Source organism: Babylonia areolata, chromosome 3 (genome assembly GCF_041734735.1).
Source record: "Babylonia areolata isolate BAREFJ2019XMU chromosome 3, ASM4173473v1, whole genome shotgun sequence".
Lineage (NCBI taxonomy): Eukaryota > Metazoa > Mollusca > Gastropoda > Neogastropoda > Buccinidae > Babylonia > Babylonia areolata.
Window position 1 is genome coordinate 22424202 of NC_134878.1, and position 15979 is coordinate 22440180.

The window sequence follows — 15979 nt, forward strand, 5'->3', positions numbered from 1 at the left end:
CTGCACGCAGTCGGTGGGAGGGAATGTCTCCACCGTATTGGATTGTCCAGCCACACACAACGACACAACGCAGTTCTCAACCACCACCCAGAGCGCACGCAATTCCGTAGTCTACGGAGACCGACGAACGCCTTCATGTCCCTCTATGTAGAGAAGATGCAAAACCATCAACCCAACGAAAGCAGAAATAAATCGAGTGTGGCTGACAAAAGAAGTCAGTGGTACACTTACAGAGAGTTTCAGTTTCAGTAGCTCAAGGAGGCGTCACTGCGTTCGGGCAAAACCATATACGCTACACCACATCTGCCAAGCAGATGCCTGACCAGCAGCCTAACCCAACGCGCTTAGTCAGGCCTTTAGACTTACAGAGAATGAATGTGTAATGTGTCCAAACGAAAAAAACCGACACTGGCTGTAATGTAAAGGCGGTCGACCAAAGACTACAGTGTGAAACAGGCTAAACATACCACCACATGACTGATTGATAGAAGCATATCATCATGACCAAATGTCTCTCTCAAGGCTGACTAATCAAAACCTCTTATTAAAACTGACAATTTTTATCAAGGCTGATTAATCTTTACTATTTTTCGAAAGAAGTATTGCGATCTTGTTTGGGCTTCAAGAAGTTCTCTATCCATCTGTGTGTGTGTGTGTGTGTGTGTGTGTGTGTGTGTGTGTGTGTGTGTGTGTGTGTGTGACTGCCTGTCCGTCTGTCTGAATGCCTGTCTGTCTGTTCATGCCTACATGCAATGGTTGTGCGTGGGTGTGTATGTAAGCAAATGCCATGGTGACCATAAACATGAAAAAACACTTATACGCTAATACACATATAGAAATCCCTACAGTATTTGCATTTGCATATGATTTCCGACTCATATATGTACTTTATATGTATCACCCCCCTCCCCTGTCCCTGCCACCACCCCCATACCCCCTAGCAGCACCCCCCCACACACACACCCCATGCACCCCCTAAATATTTTTTGTGATCCCAGTACACTCGATGATAAAGACATGTGTGTATATATAAATATATATATATATATATATATCTACATATATTCTGTTCTGTACTTTTCTATTCCATTCTAAGTTGAACAAGGGCCAGATCTCCAATGGGCTTAACAACATACCATCCACCTTGCCCATGCATACGACAAAGCTGTAGACATCATACTATGGGAGGAAACAAGAAGAGGATACAAGGATACAAGAGCTGGAAATTAAAAAAAAAACGGTTTACAGTCAGAGAACTTACTCTCCCCACCTCCCCACAGCCCCCTCCACCACCCCAAACCCCCATGCCCTCCCACCCCCAAATACAACTTTATCCAAACTTTGTGACGTGTGGTCGTTGAAAGCAAAGCACAAGGTCCCCCCACACACTGCAGCCAGGGTCACAGACGGACAGTGATCCCGGTGCCTGTTCTTCCATTACCATCATTACCGTTGAATGGTGAAGGTCCCCCCCCCCCCCCCGGCCCCCCTCAACCGCAACCCCACCTCCCTCAATTTGTTTTTCTCAGGTTTCAAAGAAAAGAGTCATCGTAACTAGAAAAAGAATCCCATAAAATTCATGCCTGTGTCTGGGTCTCCTGGTAGTCAAAAGTGCTGCCCTGATTCCAGACATTTTCTTCATTTTTTTCTGGAGAAATACTGTGTTATACATTTGGTACGTTGTTGGTTTTCATTGGGTCAACGGTGTATCTATGTACTACAGTTATGTGATTCTCTCTGGAATGAAATCGTCCTACTGAATGGTATTCTTATTAATCTTTCTGTGGCTTCATGCAAAACTGTCAAACTCTTTGGCTTTAACTCACCAGTTTGCAGACCCATGGAAAAACTCAGTAAACAATGTTATTCATTCATTCATTCTAGCATTCATTTCATCCATTTATTTATTGTATATTTTTCATCATCTCACCAGACCTTGCTTCATATTATCATTTGTTTCATTCTAATTACTTTCCACAATGACAACGTCAAGGAATGGACCATAATGACGATGCCAGATCTCCTCACGACAGCTGCCAACAGAATGGCTAGCGAGCTATGACATCTTCCTCATGTCCCCCCAACGACCCCAGCGGTTGAGGGAATGAGTGAGTGAGTGAGTAATTACTCTCCATGAATTGATAAAAAATATATATATACTGCTCTATATCTATTTTTCATTTTCCATTCTTTACTAATTAATTCTTTTCACATACTTCATCCATTCGTTTACTTATTCAACATCTATTAATTCACCTGTATACCTGTCAATCTGTATGTCTGTCTCTCAAATCTTTTTTTTCTGTTTGGATACAATTCAGTAACTGCTCAGTGTCAGATTCAGGAACTAGTATAACATTTATTAACTGAATATGAATATAACTGCTTACTACATAGGTTGGATTGATCATTCGTAAATAACATGTCCAGAATAAGAATATATTTTAGTATGATATGTTTTAGAATAAAGCAATTATATAGATTTATACAGAATCAGTGAATCATAAACATTTAAGTGATGATCAGAAACACTCTTTCTTTCTCTTTCACACACACACACACACACACACACACACACACACACACACACACACACACACCATGCATGTGCACAACAAACAAATGGATTCAAAACCATGCACCCAACCTCCCAATTATCCATAGCCACATATAATTCACATGTAAAATTCACACACACACACACACACACACACACACACACATATTCCTTTGCACTGTAAGATGCTTGCCCTATACATTTGGTTGTGACCTTACAATGGCAGAATAACATCACTTTTTCTTTCCCACACAAAGGACAAATAAACGCCACTGATCAACATACTGCCATAGACTGTCAAGTTACTGGTTTCTCTACCTGCTTTCTTGGAACTTGTTTCAAGTGTTTTTGAGATAGTGAGACTCGTCCCTTCTCATTTCTCACTCCCCCCCCCCCCCCCCCCCCACAAGCCCCACCCCCACAAAACAGATGAATCAAAAACCCATTATACACACCAAACTGTGTTCATCATTATTACTTCCATGACATCTCAACACTCAGCCTCCCTTTCCTCATACATTATAAGATTTCTCTCTAACAAGCTCCTTCCCATCCTCTCCCCCCCCCCCCCCCTACACCCCCCACCCCCCCTCCTCTCTCTCTTGAAATAACAGATTGGGAGAACAGGCCGTGTCTAAAATCTCATCCCTTGATTAAAGACATTTTGTATTCTTGAGTTCCCCCCCCCCTCTCTCTCTCTCTCTCTCTCTCTCTAGTCCCTTTCTTTGCTCTGTCTGGTCTCTGTCTCTTTTTTTCTTTCTTTCTTTCTTTCCTTCTTTCTGAGATATCCTGGTAATGAACACACCACAGGACCGGGCGTCCACGAGATTTTCTGGAACAACTCAAGTGTTTATTTTCAATCCTCCGTTATCACAATTATTCTCCTTCCTCCTCCCCACTCCCCCCCCCCCCCACCAACCCCCAACCCTACCCTCCCTCCAGCCCCGATCCCTTCATCCGCCTCTCCTCTTCCTCCCCCGCACCATCCCCATCCCACCCCCCACCCCAGTAGTGCCAGTGGCCTTCTTTTCGATGCCCCCCCCAAAAAAACTGACATTGGCTACCTGACACCTCTCTCTCTCTCTCTCTCTCTCTCACTCACACACACACACAAACGTTATTGCTTCATCATGATTTCTCTCTCTCCTCCCCCCACCCCCCTCAACCCCCCTCTCTCTCTATCTATGTCATGCTCTGTTTCTCTCCTTCCCAATCCTACGTGATATAAGCCTACAAAGCGATTTTTTTTTTTTTTTTTTTTTACAAAACACACGCTTGCACACCCAACACCCCCCAACCACACACGATCGAGAGAGATAGAGAGAGGGACAGACAGACAGACACAGAGAGACAGACAGACACAGACAGGGACATACAGACACAGACAGAGAAAGAGCGCCCCACCCTCCTGTCAAAAACTGACAGTTCGCCTTTTTCTCGGTGTTGCGATATCATGTATGCGGTGCGCACGCGTGCGCGTGTGTGTATGCGCGCGCGCGTGTGTGTATGTGCGTGAGAGAGAGAGAGAGAGAGAGAGAGAGAGGGAGGGAGGGAGGGAGAGAGAGAAACTGTATATGTGCATGTGTGCGTATGTGTGTGTGTGTGTGTGTGTGTGTGTGTGTGTGTGTGTGTGTGGTAGGGAGGTAGGGAGGCAGGGATAGAGGAAGGAGCTACAGGGATGATGGAGAGGGGTGAGGCAAAAGGCAAAAGAATACCGCTTACATACTTCACAGAGGTAGGAAGAAACGCGAGCGGTGTTATGTGTGGGGTGAAGGTGGGGGTGGGGTGGGGTGGGGGGAGCTGGGGGGAGAACACTTGGAATGGAATGCAGCGAAAAGCCAGGTAAGACACTGCAAGCTGAAACGTTGGCCCAACAGACAGACAAGGAAGCTGGAACGATGATGACGATGCTTTCTCTCTCTCTCTCTCTCTCTCTCTAGCTTTCTCAAGATGTAGAGATGGAAGAGGAGGGAGGGAGGGAGGAAGGGAGGGAGGGAGGGAAAGAAGGGTAATGGGGGCTGGGGGGAGAGATGGGAGGAAGGGGGGTGGGGGGGGCAGGTGGTAGAGATAGATCTAGCCTCCTCCTCTTCATCCCTCTCCTCCTCCTCCTCCTCCGACAGCAGAACAGAAGAGAAGAGATGAGGCTCTGACAAGGATAGGGAAGAATTTCTGAGAATCTCTCTCTCTCTCTCTCTCTCTCTCCAAATGGCGCCTTCGCCAGAGCACCGTAACTCAACTTACGACCCCCCTCCTCATCCCCCCTCCTCCTTTCCCAGCCCTCTTCCCCCTCCCTCCCCCATACCTACGATTCCCCCTTTTCTTACACCTAGCTATCTTCTCCACACACCCCCCTTCCCCCCCCCGTTACCTAGGTAACAAGAACATGGAGGGCCTGTTTCTCCCTACCTGCTCAGTTGTGCTTTCTTGGAACTTTTCCAGGTGTTTCAGGTGAAAGTGAGACTCCTTCTTCATTCTTCTCTCTCTCTCTGCGCTCTCCCCCTACCCATTCTCTCTCTCTCTCTCTCTCTCTCTCTCCAAACCAGCCACTGGCGTAACACATCAAATACGAAAATATTAATCAAAGACCTATTACACAAATTCAACCAAACCAATATTTAATCAAGCACACAAGCGGTCGAGCAGAGTACACAACTCATCATGAAAACACAATGTTACCGACAGCTCCTATGAAACACAATCTTGAACTTCCATGATAGAAATAAATTTATTTATTTCTTCAATGCATGTCCCTTGATAAAACTAAACAAATTGTGACAAATCTATCTTAATGCGAGTGAACATTCTGAACCAGACTTGAGGTGAATGAATGATGTCAGTGCACAAAAAAAAAAGCAAAAAAAAAAAAAAAGCCGAACACCATATGAATAATAGTTTGAGTAAAAAGATAAATCAGCAAAGCATCACTTGTCTGCAAGGTTTCTGTGGGCCTAGGGTTTGTGATGCTTTAATTTAACATAAGAAACTAAAAATAAAAGATCACTCAAAACTCCAGGCGTCAGTGTGGATTCACATTTCATGCTACTTCACCTATCATCATTCTCTTGAGAGCCAATGGAGAGGCTGAGCACAGTGTTAAGACAGGCTGGTGATGACACTTTCATTTTCAGAGATCTTTCAAAGGGACTGAACACAGAGAAGATCAGGGCTAATTGGTCCCCTTTGCCTTTTACGGCCCTTCGGGGGAAGTGAATTCACATCCACTGTGTCTGGGGGCTCCGCATGGGTAGTTTGCAGCCCAATCCTCGCTTTTTCTGGCATTTTAACCTTCGCCAGCCAGTGTCAGGTATTCCATTTACACAGGGGTGTTGTGAGGAAAATCAAAGTAAAATGCCTTTCCCAAGGAAAGGAATGCTGTAACCACTTTGAGAGCACACCCCCACACTGAAAGTTATTACAAATTATATGCACACACACAGAGCTACCACTGACAGAATGTGGGACAGTCTAGAAATCTGTCGACTGCACAGACTGCACCTAAGGTCAAGGGTTTTGTTTATGTGCAGTGCAAACTAGTTTACCGTAGAGACAACGCAAGTTTAGTGGTTGTAATTTTCAGAGTATAATAGCATGAACTGATTGATGGTATGCCAACTACTTCACCGAATAGATTTCTGGACGAGCGGATGGCTAAAGATTTCTCTAGAACAAAAAATCAGTTTTGAAGAAAAAAACAAAAGAAAAAAACCCAGCATATATTGTGAACCACAGGGGTTTGCAATAACTTTTTTTTTTTATTCCAGTTTCAGAATGGCTATCTATTTCATCTTGATCAACATACAAGAGAGAAAAAATGGTATAACTGCAAAATAACGATTTTTCAGTATATGTAACGCATGTTCCCTTTTAGTGTTTGTATGTACATGTGTGTGTGTGGTGTGTACATGTGCATGCATGTGTGCTTGCACATGTGAATGTGCATGTCTGTGAGCGTGTGTATGTGTGTGTGTGTGTGTGTGTGTGTGTGTGTGCGAGTGAGTGTGCAAGTGTGCGTGCATGCATGCATGCATGTATGTGTGTGTGTGTGGTCTGTCTGTGAAATGTGTGATTCCTGATGCAAGCCTCAACTCAGTTCAGAAGGTGTCAGGCTAACTATTCCCAACATTTCTCTTCAAAGACTGCGCACTAACCCTAAAAACCATCTGATAAAACAAAATCAAAATACGCTTCTCTGAAAACAACATAAAATGTGAAGAAACACACATCACACTGCCTACACAAAGCAGACACTGAACCAGAAATGCAGTTTTCTACCCCCCCCCCCCCCTGTCACCCTGTCTCTGCCCTATGCAGAACAATCACTTTAAAAAAAAAATTAAAAAAAAAAAAAAAGTGTACCCCAAGCAATATGACAGTGAGGAAAAACTGCTCTACATGCATCACTTGCAGCCGGTATCTCTGTCAATAACTGCCTTTATCTGCCCGCAGAAATCTTCAGGAACCAACAACATCTGTTTTCTTCAGCTTCTGTTTCATGCAGAAGATGCATGGGGAGAGGCAGCTATTTTCAGCCATACTTCGTGCACCTGACGATAGATAGACCCACTGATAAAACCACTGCACCTCCCTCCCATCAGCAAAACACAAGAAAGCCTGATAAAAAAAAAACTTTGTACTCTTCTCAATCTTGTTGTGCAACTGTTTCAGGGCTTCTGACAATGCATAAATATAATTGTCCCTGAAGCTTTGAAACTGGAAAGGATGCAATGCTTGTTTCCTGGAGTGCAATGAAAAATTTCTAGTATGAACACATTAAAGAGCGAAAATTTTGTATCAGAGCTGCAGTTTGATGCCAGGATCGTCTGCTCCAGAGAACACTTGGGTCCTTTTGCCCCTCCTGGCCCAGAAACCCCGGCGATTATGACTAAAAGGTTTGCCTGCCCTAGTAACGTGTGTACCAGACTTTATTAGAACGTGCAATTTGACAGTGACCCTCTGAAGGAAGTCGGAGACACCCTAGAATGATGGTAAGAGTCATCCAGACACCACGCACTTATTTCATCAGAAGCCCTGAGTTTTGAAGTTCCTGAGATTTTCGGTTATTTTTGCCACAGAATGTTAGGAACATCCTTCTTGTCCCAAGGTCTAAGCACTTCTTAGATTCCACATTTAGTGATCAATACCAAAATAACAGAAAACTTGAATAAAAAAAAAAACTGTAGTAATTTTGCTCATCAAAGTTCACTACATGTCTTAGATCAGTCAGAAGAAATATGAAGAAAACAACAAGAACTGGGCCTTTCACTGAAAATGACATTATATGGTTGTGTGTATATGTGTGTGTGTGTGTGTCTGCATGTCTTATGTCCAAGAAACAAGGTGCTAGACAGAATGGTAAATGGGAGTGAAAGATCCACATCTACTTCTTCCATGACTGTTGTGTGTGTGTCTGTGTTTGTGCAAGCATGTATGTGTGTGTGAGTGAGTGAGAGAGAGAGGAGAGAGAAGAGAGAGAGAAAGAAAGAGAGAGAGAGAGAGAGAGAGAGAGAGAGAGAGAGAGAGTGTGTGTGTGTGTTTGAGGTTTGAAAGCTATAATAAATCTACACCTATTCTTCTTATTGCTATTATTATGATCATTATCATCATAATCATCATCTTCAACATCATTTGTAGTAGTATCATCACCACTATCATACCTATTACTATCACATCGACTCTAAGAGACTGACTAGAGAGGAACAGCACCTTTAAGGAATTACACCACTTCACAAAAATAAACTGCAGAGGGTAAAGACAACAACAAAAGAGACACTGTGGCAAGACGCTCCAAAGCATTTCCTTCACTCCGCCGAGTCTGCACATGACAACGCACGGAAGCGGATTCAGCAAACTCAGGCCTTTGGTCCACACCCAAAACTTTTATCTGCAACGCCTGCGGAAGGAAAAGACTTGTCATGCAGGGATCAAACTGCCGACCCACTACCAGACGGCTGCTCTCAACAGGACTGACTTGGACATGACCAAGACGCTACTTGTTATCTCACAAGGTAGACGGATGTGTCAGTCGATCAAAGCCACAACTCCCCAGAGCAAATATTGCGTGTGAATGACTGGTGCGAAAGCGCTTTGATTTGTCTCTGCACAAGGTTCAGCACTATGTAAATATCATTATTAATATTACATCCTTTTCTAGCAAAATCCAGACACGAGATAGATGGACGTCGATCAAATTCACAACTCCCCAAAATCAAATATCCTTTTCTAGCAAAATCCAAGACATTTCTACCAAATTTCATCACTTAATGAAAAAAACAACAAAAAAACCCCTCCCACAAACCCAAATTTGTGAGACAGCATACATGTGTGGAAAGGAAAGAGAAAGAGGGATGATTGTGCAAGTTGACTGCTGAATGAAAGTCTGCGAAACGCTTTACTGCAATGATGCTCCAAGCTGATAAGACCTCATAAATATTCTAATCTTTAAAAAAAAAAAAAAAAAAAAAAAAAAAGTGGCTGCAGTGTCTCTGGAAAATAACACCGTGAACCACAGAGAACCCCTTGAAACGCACGCTTTGTGAACAACACGAGGCAAGGCGCCTGTCCTATGTCTTTTATATCGAATTTGCATTCCATGAAGTTCTGCTGGCGTTGCTGCTCTGCTGAGTGCCACTGTTTGATTGCTTTACTCTCAAACCACTGCTAAACTGTTATTTATTCCTTTTTCTTTCTTTCTTTCTTTTCTTATTTCTTTTTTTTATACAAAACTGTTAATTCTGTTAATTCTGTTAATTACTGTTAATTACAATGAGAAAAACTTCAAAGTAAAATTCAACCAAGAACGGTGGAATGATTGTGTCTAGTGTGTGTGTGTGTGTGTGTGTGTGTGTGTGTGTGTGCTCATGCATGCATACAACAACTACTATTACAAGTGTATCACTATGTGTCCGAGAGTGCGTGCGTGTGCATGCATGCATATGTGTGTGTGTGTGTGTGTGTGTGTGTGTGTGTACGTGTGTGTGTGCACGTGTGACTTTTCAACAACAGCCCATACCCAGCTGACACTGCATTATTATATTACCTAAAGAAACTGACCTGGACCCTTCTTCACTTGAGCGACACTATAACATGTAATTCATTATATCTAAACAGCACAGAAGTTTTATACAGCATGCATATGACCTGTACACACACAATTCAGGCGACTCAAAAAATCCAGATGGAGAGAAAATATACAAACAGGGATAAAGTAAGAGAGACAGAGGCTAAGAGAAAACATGCCCACAGAGATATATATATATGAACTGGGAGAGAAAACACACACACACACACACACACACACACACACACACACACACAGAGTCACAAACCTGTGACATAGTGGCATAGCATGTTACTAGAAAACGACAGTCCCCCAACTCAAACCTCCCACCCCCACCCCCAACAAACACACCCCTCTCTTCCGAGTTCAAATCACGCATATGACCGAGATTGTGCCCCCCGACCCCGACCCCACCACTCTTCCAGGCCCCTTACTAGTAACACCTTAAGAGGTGTGGGGGGTGTTGGTGCTAATCTTTTTTTTTTTCCCAGGAGGCCGGCGACAAACACGAATCGAGGAAGAACCACACGCACTTAGCGCACACATAAAGTGAACCCACTACAGTAAGAGAGTCCGTCCCTGATAAAATAATTATAGAGAAAAAAAAAAAAAAAACTTTCACAGAGAGAAAGAAAAAAAGGAAAAAGAAATGACGATGACACTGTTTTGGGTGGGAGCAGACACACTCTCCCCAAAAAATCCCCACAGTGAAACCTGATGTGACAAGAACGCGATACAACGCAATGCAAAATAATAGAATGCAATACAAAACAAACACAACATAACACAATTCAAACAACACACTAAAAAATATACAGGAGGACATAAAAAAAAAAAAAGACATGTAACACCCACACATGCTTGAGTCAGACAGAAAAATACAACATGATATCCAACAGGACAGAAGAAGTTATGAAAAACAAAACAACAACAACAATAACAATCCAAAAAAACAGATGACTCACACATCCACACCCTGAAGATCAGGGGGGAGAAGGATTTATTTACATTTACACAACGGGAGAGAACCAAACAGATAATACACAGACTCAGAAGGTGAGGAAAGACTTGTATACTCAAACTCACAATCAGACGAACACAAATATTTACTCTCTCACGCCTGATACATGCATGTACAAGCACATGCACGCACACACACGCACACACACACACACACACACAAACGGAAAGAAACAAACTACTTGTAAAGCAACAAGTCTCATCACACAAACACAGACACACATATCTATATATATCTACACACACACACACACACACAGAGTGACACACACACACACACACAGTGATACACATACACACACAAAGAAAGAACAGAGCCACACCATAAAGCGACAAACAATGACGTCACACGTGCACACACATACACACCCACAATACACATGCACACACAACAATACCCACACACACACACACACAAACACACACACACAACACGCACACACACACACAACACATGCATGCACATGTATAACAGACTTCACAAAAAGTAAAGGACCACTTCATAAAAGTAGGCATGTCATCATAAAATGTGACAAAAAAAAAAGAAGAAAAAAAAAAAAGATGATTTGAATTCTGCAGCCTGCATTTGGTTCACCACTCTCTCTTATTCAAAGAACTTTCTGACACATGTGCACCATAAACAGCTTGAAAACTGCTTATAAAATTTTTTTTTTAAATGAAAAAAAATCCATGTTTCAGACAAGAATTTATAGTTACTCTGTGGTTTATGAACAACAGCTGTGGTTTTTCAAATTTTCACTGTAGTAAAAAAAAAAAAAAAAGGAAGTGCACATGCAAGAAAACACCCCTGGTTATGAATAGGGCTCATTACACTGGCTACATATACCGCTGTTTACCAATAAAAACAAAAAAAAACAAACAAAAACAAACCCCAACAACATCTGCATCATGTAGGAATTATTAATCTGGTAACCTATCTGTGCTCTGTATACTTTTTTCTTCTTTTTTTTTTTCAGTGTGTGCGTGCATAAAGAAAAAAGAAAAGAAAGAAAATTCATCATAAGAAAACTGTGTTAATTCCCAAGTGGTCATTAACTTTTTGTGAGCCCTATGTATATATATGTGACACAGCTTGCGAAAACCTGGCCAGTTGTCATTTGTGTACTTTCAAAATGTTTTAAAATAATGGATTAACATACATAAAACACAACTGATCTACCTATTATAGTATGGGTTTTTTCTTTTCTTTGTTTTTTTTGTTGTTTTTTTTTTAAGTTGGTGTGCCCGAAAAGTAGAAACGGAGAAATCAACTCACGAAAAAAACAAAAACCCCATACATTTGCCTGCTTGTAACTTCAGAACAAGAATAATCTTGAACATGTATGTGGTGTCAAAAGAATCAGAATAAAGTAAACTACAAATTTCTATATTAAAAAAAAAGCATAGGAAATTTTATATTTTCTTTCTGTGCTCAAACGAAGTCAAGAATGGCGAGTGGAGTAATGCCACGAGAGAGCTGTCAACGGCGACAGTGAATGCTCAAATGAGAGACAAAGACCGCATTTGTGTTTGAACCAAAAAATATTTCCTGTAACGCTGATGAATCTTTTGAACTTTGGCTTTAGATCACAGATCAAAATTACATTTACTTACTGCAGTCATGTTGCAAATTGACAAATCATCGTGTGATGTAATTTCAGAAAAGCCTGAATCAAATGCACTCAACATTCGAACTTAAGTGACGAATGTGTGCAGTAGTACCAACATGCATGTATCTGAAAACATTAAAAATACAACAATTTCAGGCAGTTTTATGCTAAAATAATTACAGAGAGCAAAGATAAGACTTCAAGGATGAGAAATTTGTAAAAAAAAAAATCCCGATTTTCATCACTCTGACATGGTTTTTTGCGCACTGCTAAGAATAGCTGGCTGTGACTTATAGCCGGGTGTTCGTGTGCTATGTCACATAAGTACAAAGACAGAAGCAGTGGAAAAAGAAGTGGGGACAAGCACTGACCTGGGGTTCCCTCGCAGGGCAGCGTGGTGCAGAGCGTTGAAGCCGTTGTTGTTGGTGATGGTGATGTCGGCACTGTGCTCCAGCAGCAGGGCGATCATGTCGTCACGCTTCTTGCTGATGGCGTCGTGCAGGGCCGTGTCACCCTCAGAGTCCTGTGAACGCCCACGTGGGTGCACGCACGCACACATACACACATGCACACACACACACAACACATATGCGCAAACGTACACGCACACATGCATGCGCACGCGCATGCACACACACGACACACTCAGCATTACATCTCTTTCTTTGGTATAATAATTATCATAATCATATTAATAATAAAGTATAATAATAATAATAAATAAATAATAATAATAACCATAATAATGATAATATTTTTTGTCCTTGTTGAAACAAAGGCATTGATAATGCACTAAATCTTATGCTGAGACAAATCAAAGCATTTTCACACCTTTCATCCAAACGTATGCACAACTGCAGCTCCAAACGACAACGGAAAATATTTTTGAAAAAATTCAATACAATTCAATTCAATTCAAAAATAACTTCCCTCTCTATGCATGCATGAACATGTTTATACAAGTAAAGACAAACGCCTGTCATCACGGTGATACGCAACTCACAGGCAATTGAATAAAACACATTATTTGTGCATGTTTTAACAGAGCAACAGCAGAGGAGGCAAGTGATTCTTTGTACACATTCTTCTTTGTGAGTGGCAATCTACATTGTTTACCAGCAGGAAGTTTCTGGAAGACAGAGTTAACCCCTAGGCTGCCTGCATGACGAGATAACTCGTCATGGCAAGCATGTATGCTTTGCTGCCATAATGACGAGATAACTCGTCATCGAAATATTCTTACTTTTCCCTGGTTTGCATTCACTTCGTTGACAAAAATAGTGGTAGCTTCAGCCTGGGGAATCTCTCTAGATTCTATTCATAGCTAGAAACCCCATCTACGTCATGAAGCAGTCCTTTATTTGAACGTTTTGGTTGGGTCACTGTCCAAGTGTTTGCCTGACTTCTCTCCTCGCTCGGCTCAACAAAATGTCAGACTGACGCCGTGCTCAAGACATGCGATCGTGAAGAACTAAATCAACCAAGATTTCTTTCTTTAGCTGATGCTCAGAAAGAATTGAAGCGTAAATTCGAAGGAGAAGATAGTGATGAACATTTATAGGACGATCTGATAGAAAATAAAGGGAGCAATCAAGAGAGTGGCCAAGATGCGACTGTCAGTGAGTGATGTCAGCTGTACAGATGTTAGTAGACGACAGAAGATGACCGAATTAGCAGCAGAGCGATATTCTTGGCACGCAGCCAACGCGGTCTGATGAGAACTGAATCAAGTGACCGTGTGAGAGGGGTGAGGAGGAGGGGGGTGGAGACTGAGGGGGCGTGGCCTCACATCCATCTTATCACTTGGAGAAGTCACAATGTATTGTGTATCTATCTCTTAAAATATATATATATATATTGTGGTTGTTCTAGTAAGATTTTGTGTTTGCAGATATCCATTTGTCCAGAAAATATGATTTTTTTGTGCAAATTACCTGACTAATGTTTGTAATGAACAAGTTGAAGATGTGACAAAAAAACAAAACACTGATTTCAAAACAACAGCATGTCACTAAAAATATATAAAATGGGAAAACAGCATGTGTTTTGTATTCTTTATTCATTTACCTTTCAGAAAATATATACTTTTATGGGTCTTTCTCCAATAACAAAGAGCACAGAATTTTTGGAAAATTTATACCCGTTTTTTGTGAAAAAACCCTGGCAAATAGATTTCAATTAAATTTTATTTTCCTGGCAGCGAAAGGGTTAAGTGGACCAGTGGAATGACAGGCACAATAGCCGAATGGTTAAAGCGTTGGATTTTCAATCTGAGGGTCCCAGGTTCGAATCACGGTGACAGTACCTGCTGGGTAAAGGGTGGAGATTTTTCACTATCTCCCAGGTCAACATATGTGCAGACCTGCTAGTGCCTGAACACCCTTCATGTGTATACGCAAGCAGAAGATCAAATACACACGTTAAAAACCCTGTAATCCATGTCAGCGTTCGGTGGGTTATGGAAACAAGAACATACCCAGCATGCACACCCCCGAAAATGGAGTATGGCTGCCTACATGGCCGGTTAAAAAACGGTCATACACGTAAAAGCCCACTTGTGTGCATACGGGTGAACACAGAAGCTGGCCAAGTTTACAATCCGTCCTAACTTTGTATTTAGTTTGACAGATTACCAAACCAAGCCACAATGCTGAAAGCCATGATGCTTTCTATCAGACTCCAGTACACCAGCTCAAGGATACGTTGACTAACATTTAAACTTCTAAAAAAAAATTAAAAAATTAAAAAAAAAGAAAGAAAGAATCTGTGGTGCAACAGCATGAACATGATGACTGAATGCAAATTATGGCCACTATTTCCAAATGTTTTTGATATTTCATAGCTGGATTTTTGTGTGTGTGTGACCCTGCCACTGCATAAAATAAGTTCTTATGTTTTCTCCATGTTTAGTTCAAGAAAGTTTTCATTAAAAAAAAAAAAAAAAGAGCATATGACTTTTAAAATAGATGTAAACAGAATGGGGCATTACTTAAAAACACATATAACACATGTACATGGAATGCAAAAGTAACTGTAGCCAGAAAAAGGAAGGTGTGTGGATATTTTGGAAAGAGGTCAGCATGAAGGCCAGACTTGAAAGAGCAAAGTGCAGAGGTTTGACATTGTGAAAGAGCGATATCATTCCTTGCGTTAAGTCCAGAGCCTAAGAGCAGGATTTGGGAATGTGGAAATAAAGTGGATCTGAAACTGATCATAGAGAGTGAGATGGGGTACAATGGTGAATTTACTCTCACCTCCCCTAGACCCTGAGTGGTGGTCTGGGTGCTAGTTATTTGGGTAAGACATTACACCAAGGTCCCTAGTGCTGCATGCACTTAGTGTATGTGAAAGAACCCATGCCGAAAAAAAAAAAAAGGGGGTTGTTCTTGGCAAAATTCTGTAGAAAAAATCTACTTTGATGGTAAAACAAATAAATACACTCCAATGACTTGCAGACAGAAAGAAAAGAAGAAAAAAGAAGGGTGGTGCTACACTTTGACCATATTGAATTTCAGGGACAGCAGCCTGTTTTTCAAACACAGAAATCTGTTGTGACAAAGAGTAATACAATACAATACAATACAATCCAACAAAACACAACACAAAACATTACATCACAAGACAATAAAATACGGGTGATGCTGCACCATGATGACAGTCTCCTGGGAGAGCAGCCAAAATTTCACACAGAGAAGTTTGCTGTGACAAAAAGTGATGCAGTGGAATGCCAAACAA

General features: G+C 41.6%; 1 protein-coding gene across 3 annotated transcripts in view; it reads right to left on the bottom strand.

The window, feature by feature from the left end:
• The window catches only part of LOC143279847 (E3 ubiquitin-protein ligase MIB1-like), a 150452-nt gene that overhangs the window by 117172 nt on the left and 17301 nt on the right, over positions 1-15979 (bottom strand). For all 3 annotated transcript variants that reach the window (XR_013054961.1, XR_013054962.1, XM_076584087.1), the window contains exon 13: positions 12616-12767. Coding sequence is in view for 1 of the 3 variants with exons in the window: in XM_076584087.1 (XP_076440202.1) it covers positions 12616-12767 (152 nt within the window). In the remaining 2 variants the exon portion in view is untranslated. The remainder of the gene's footprint in view (positions 1-12615; positions 12768-15979) is intronic.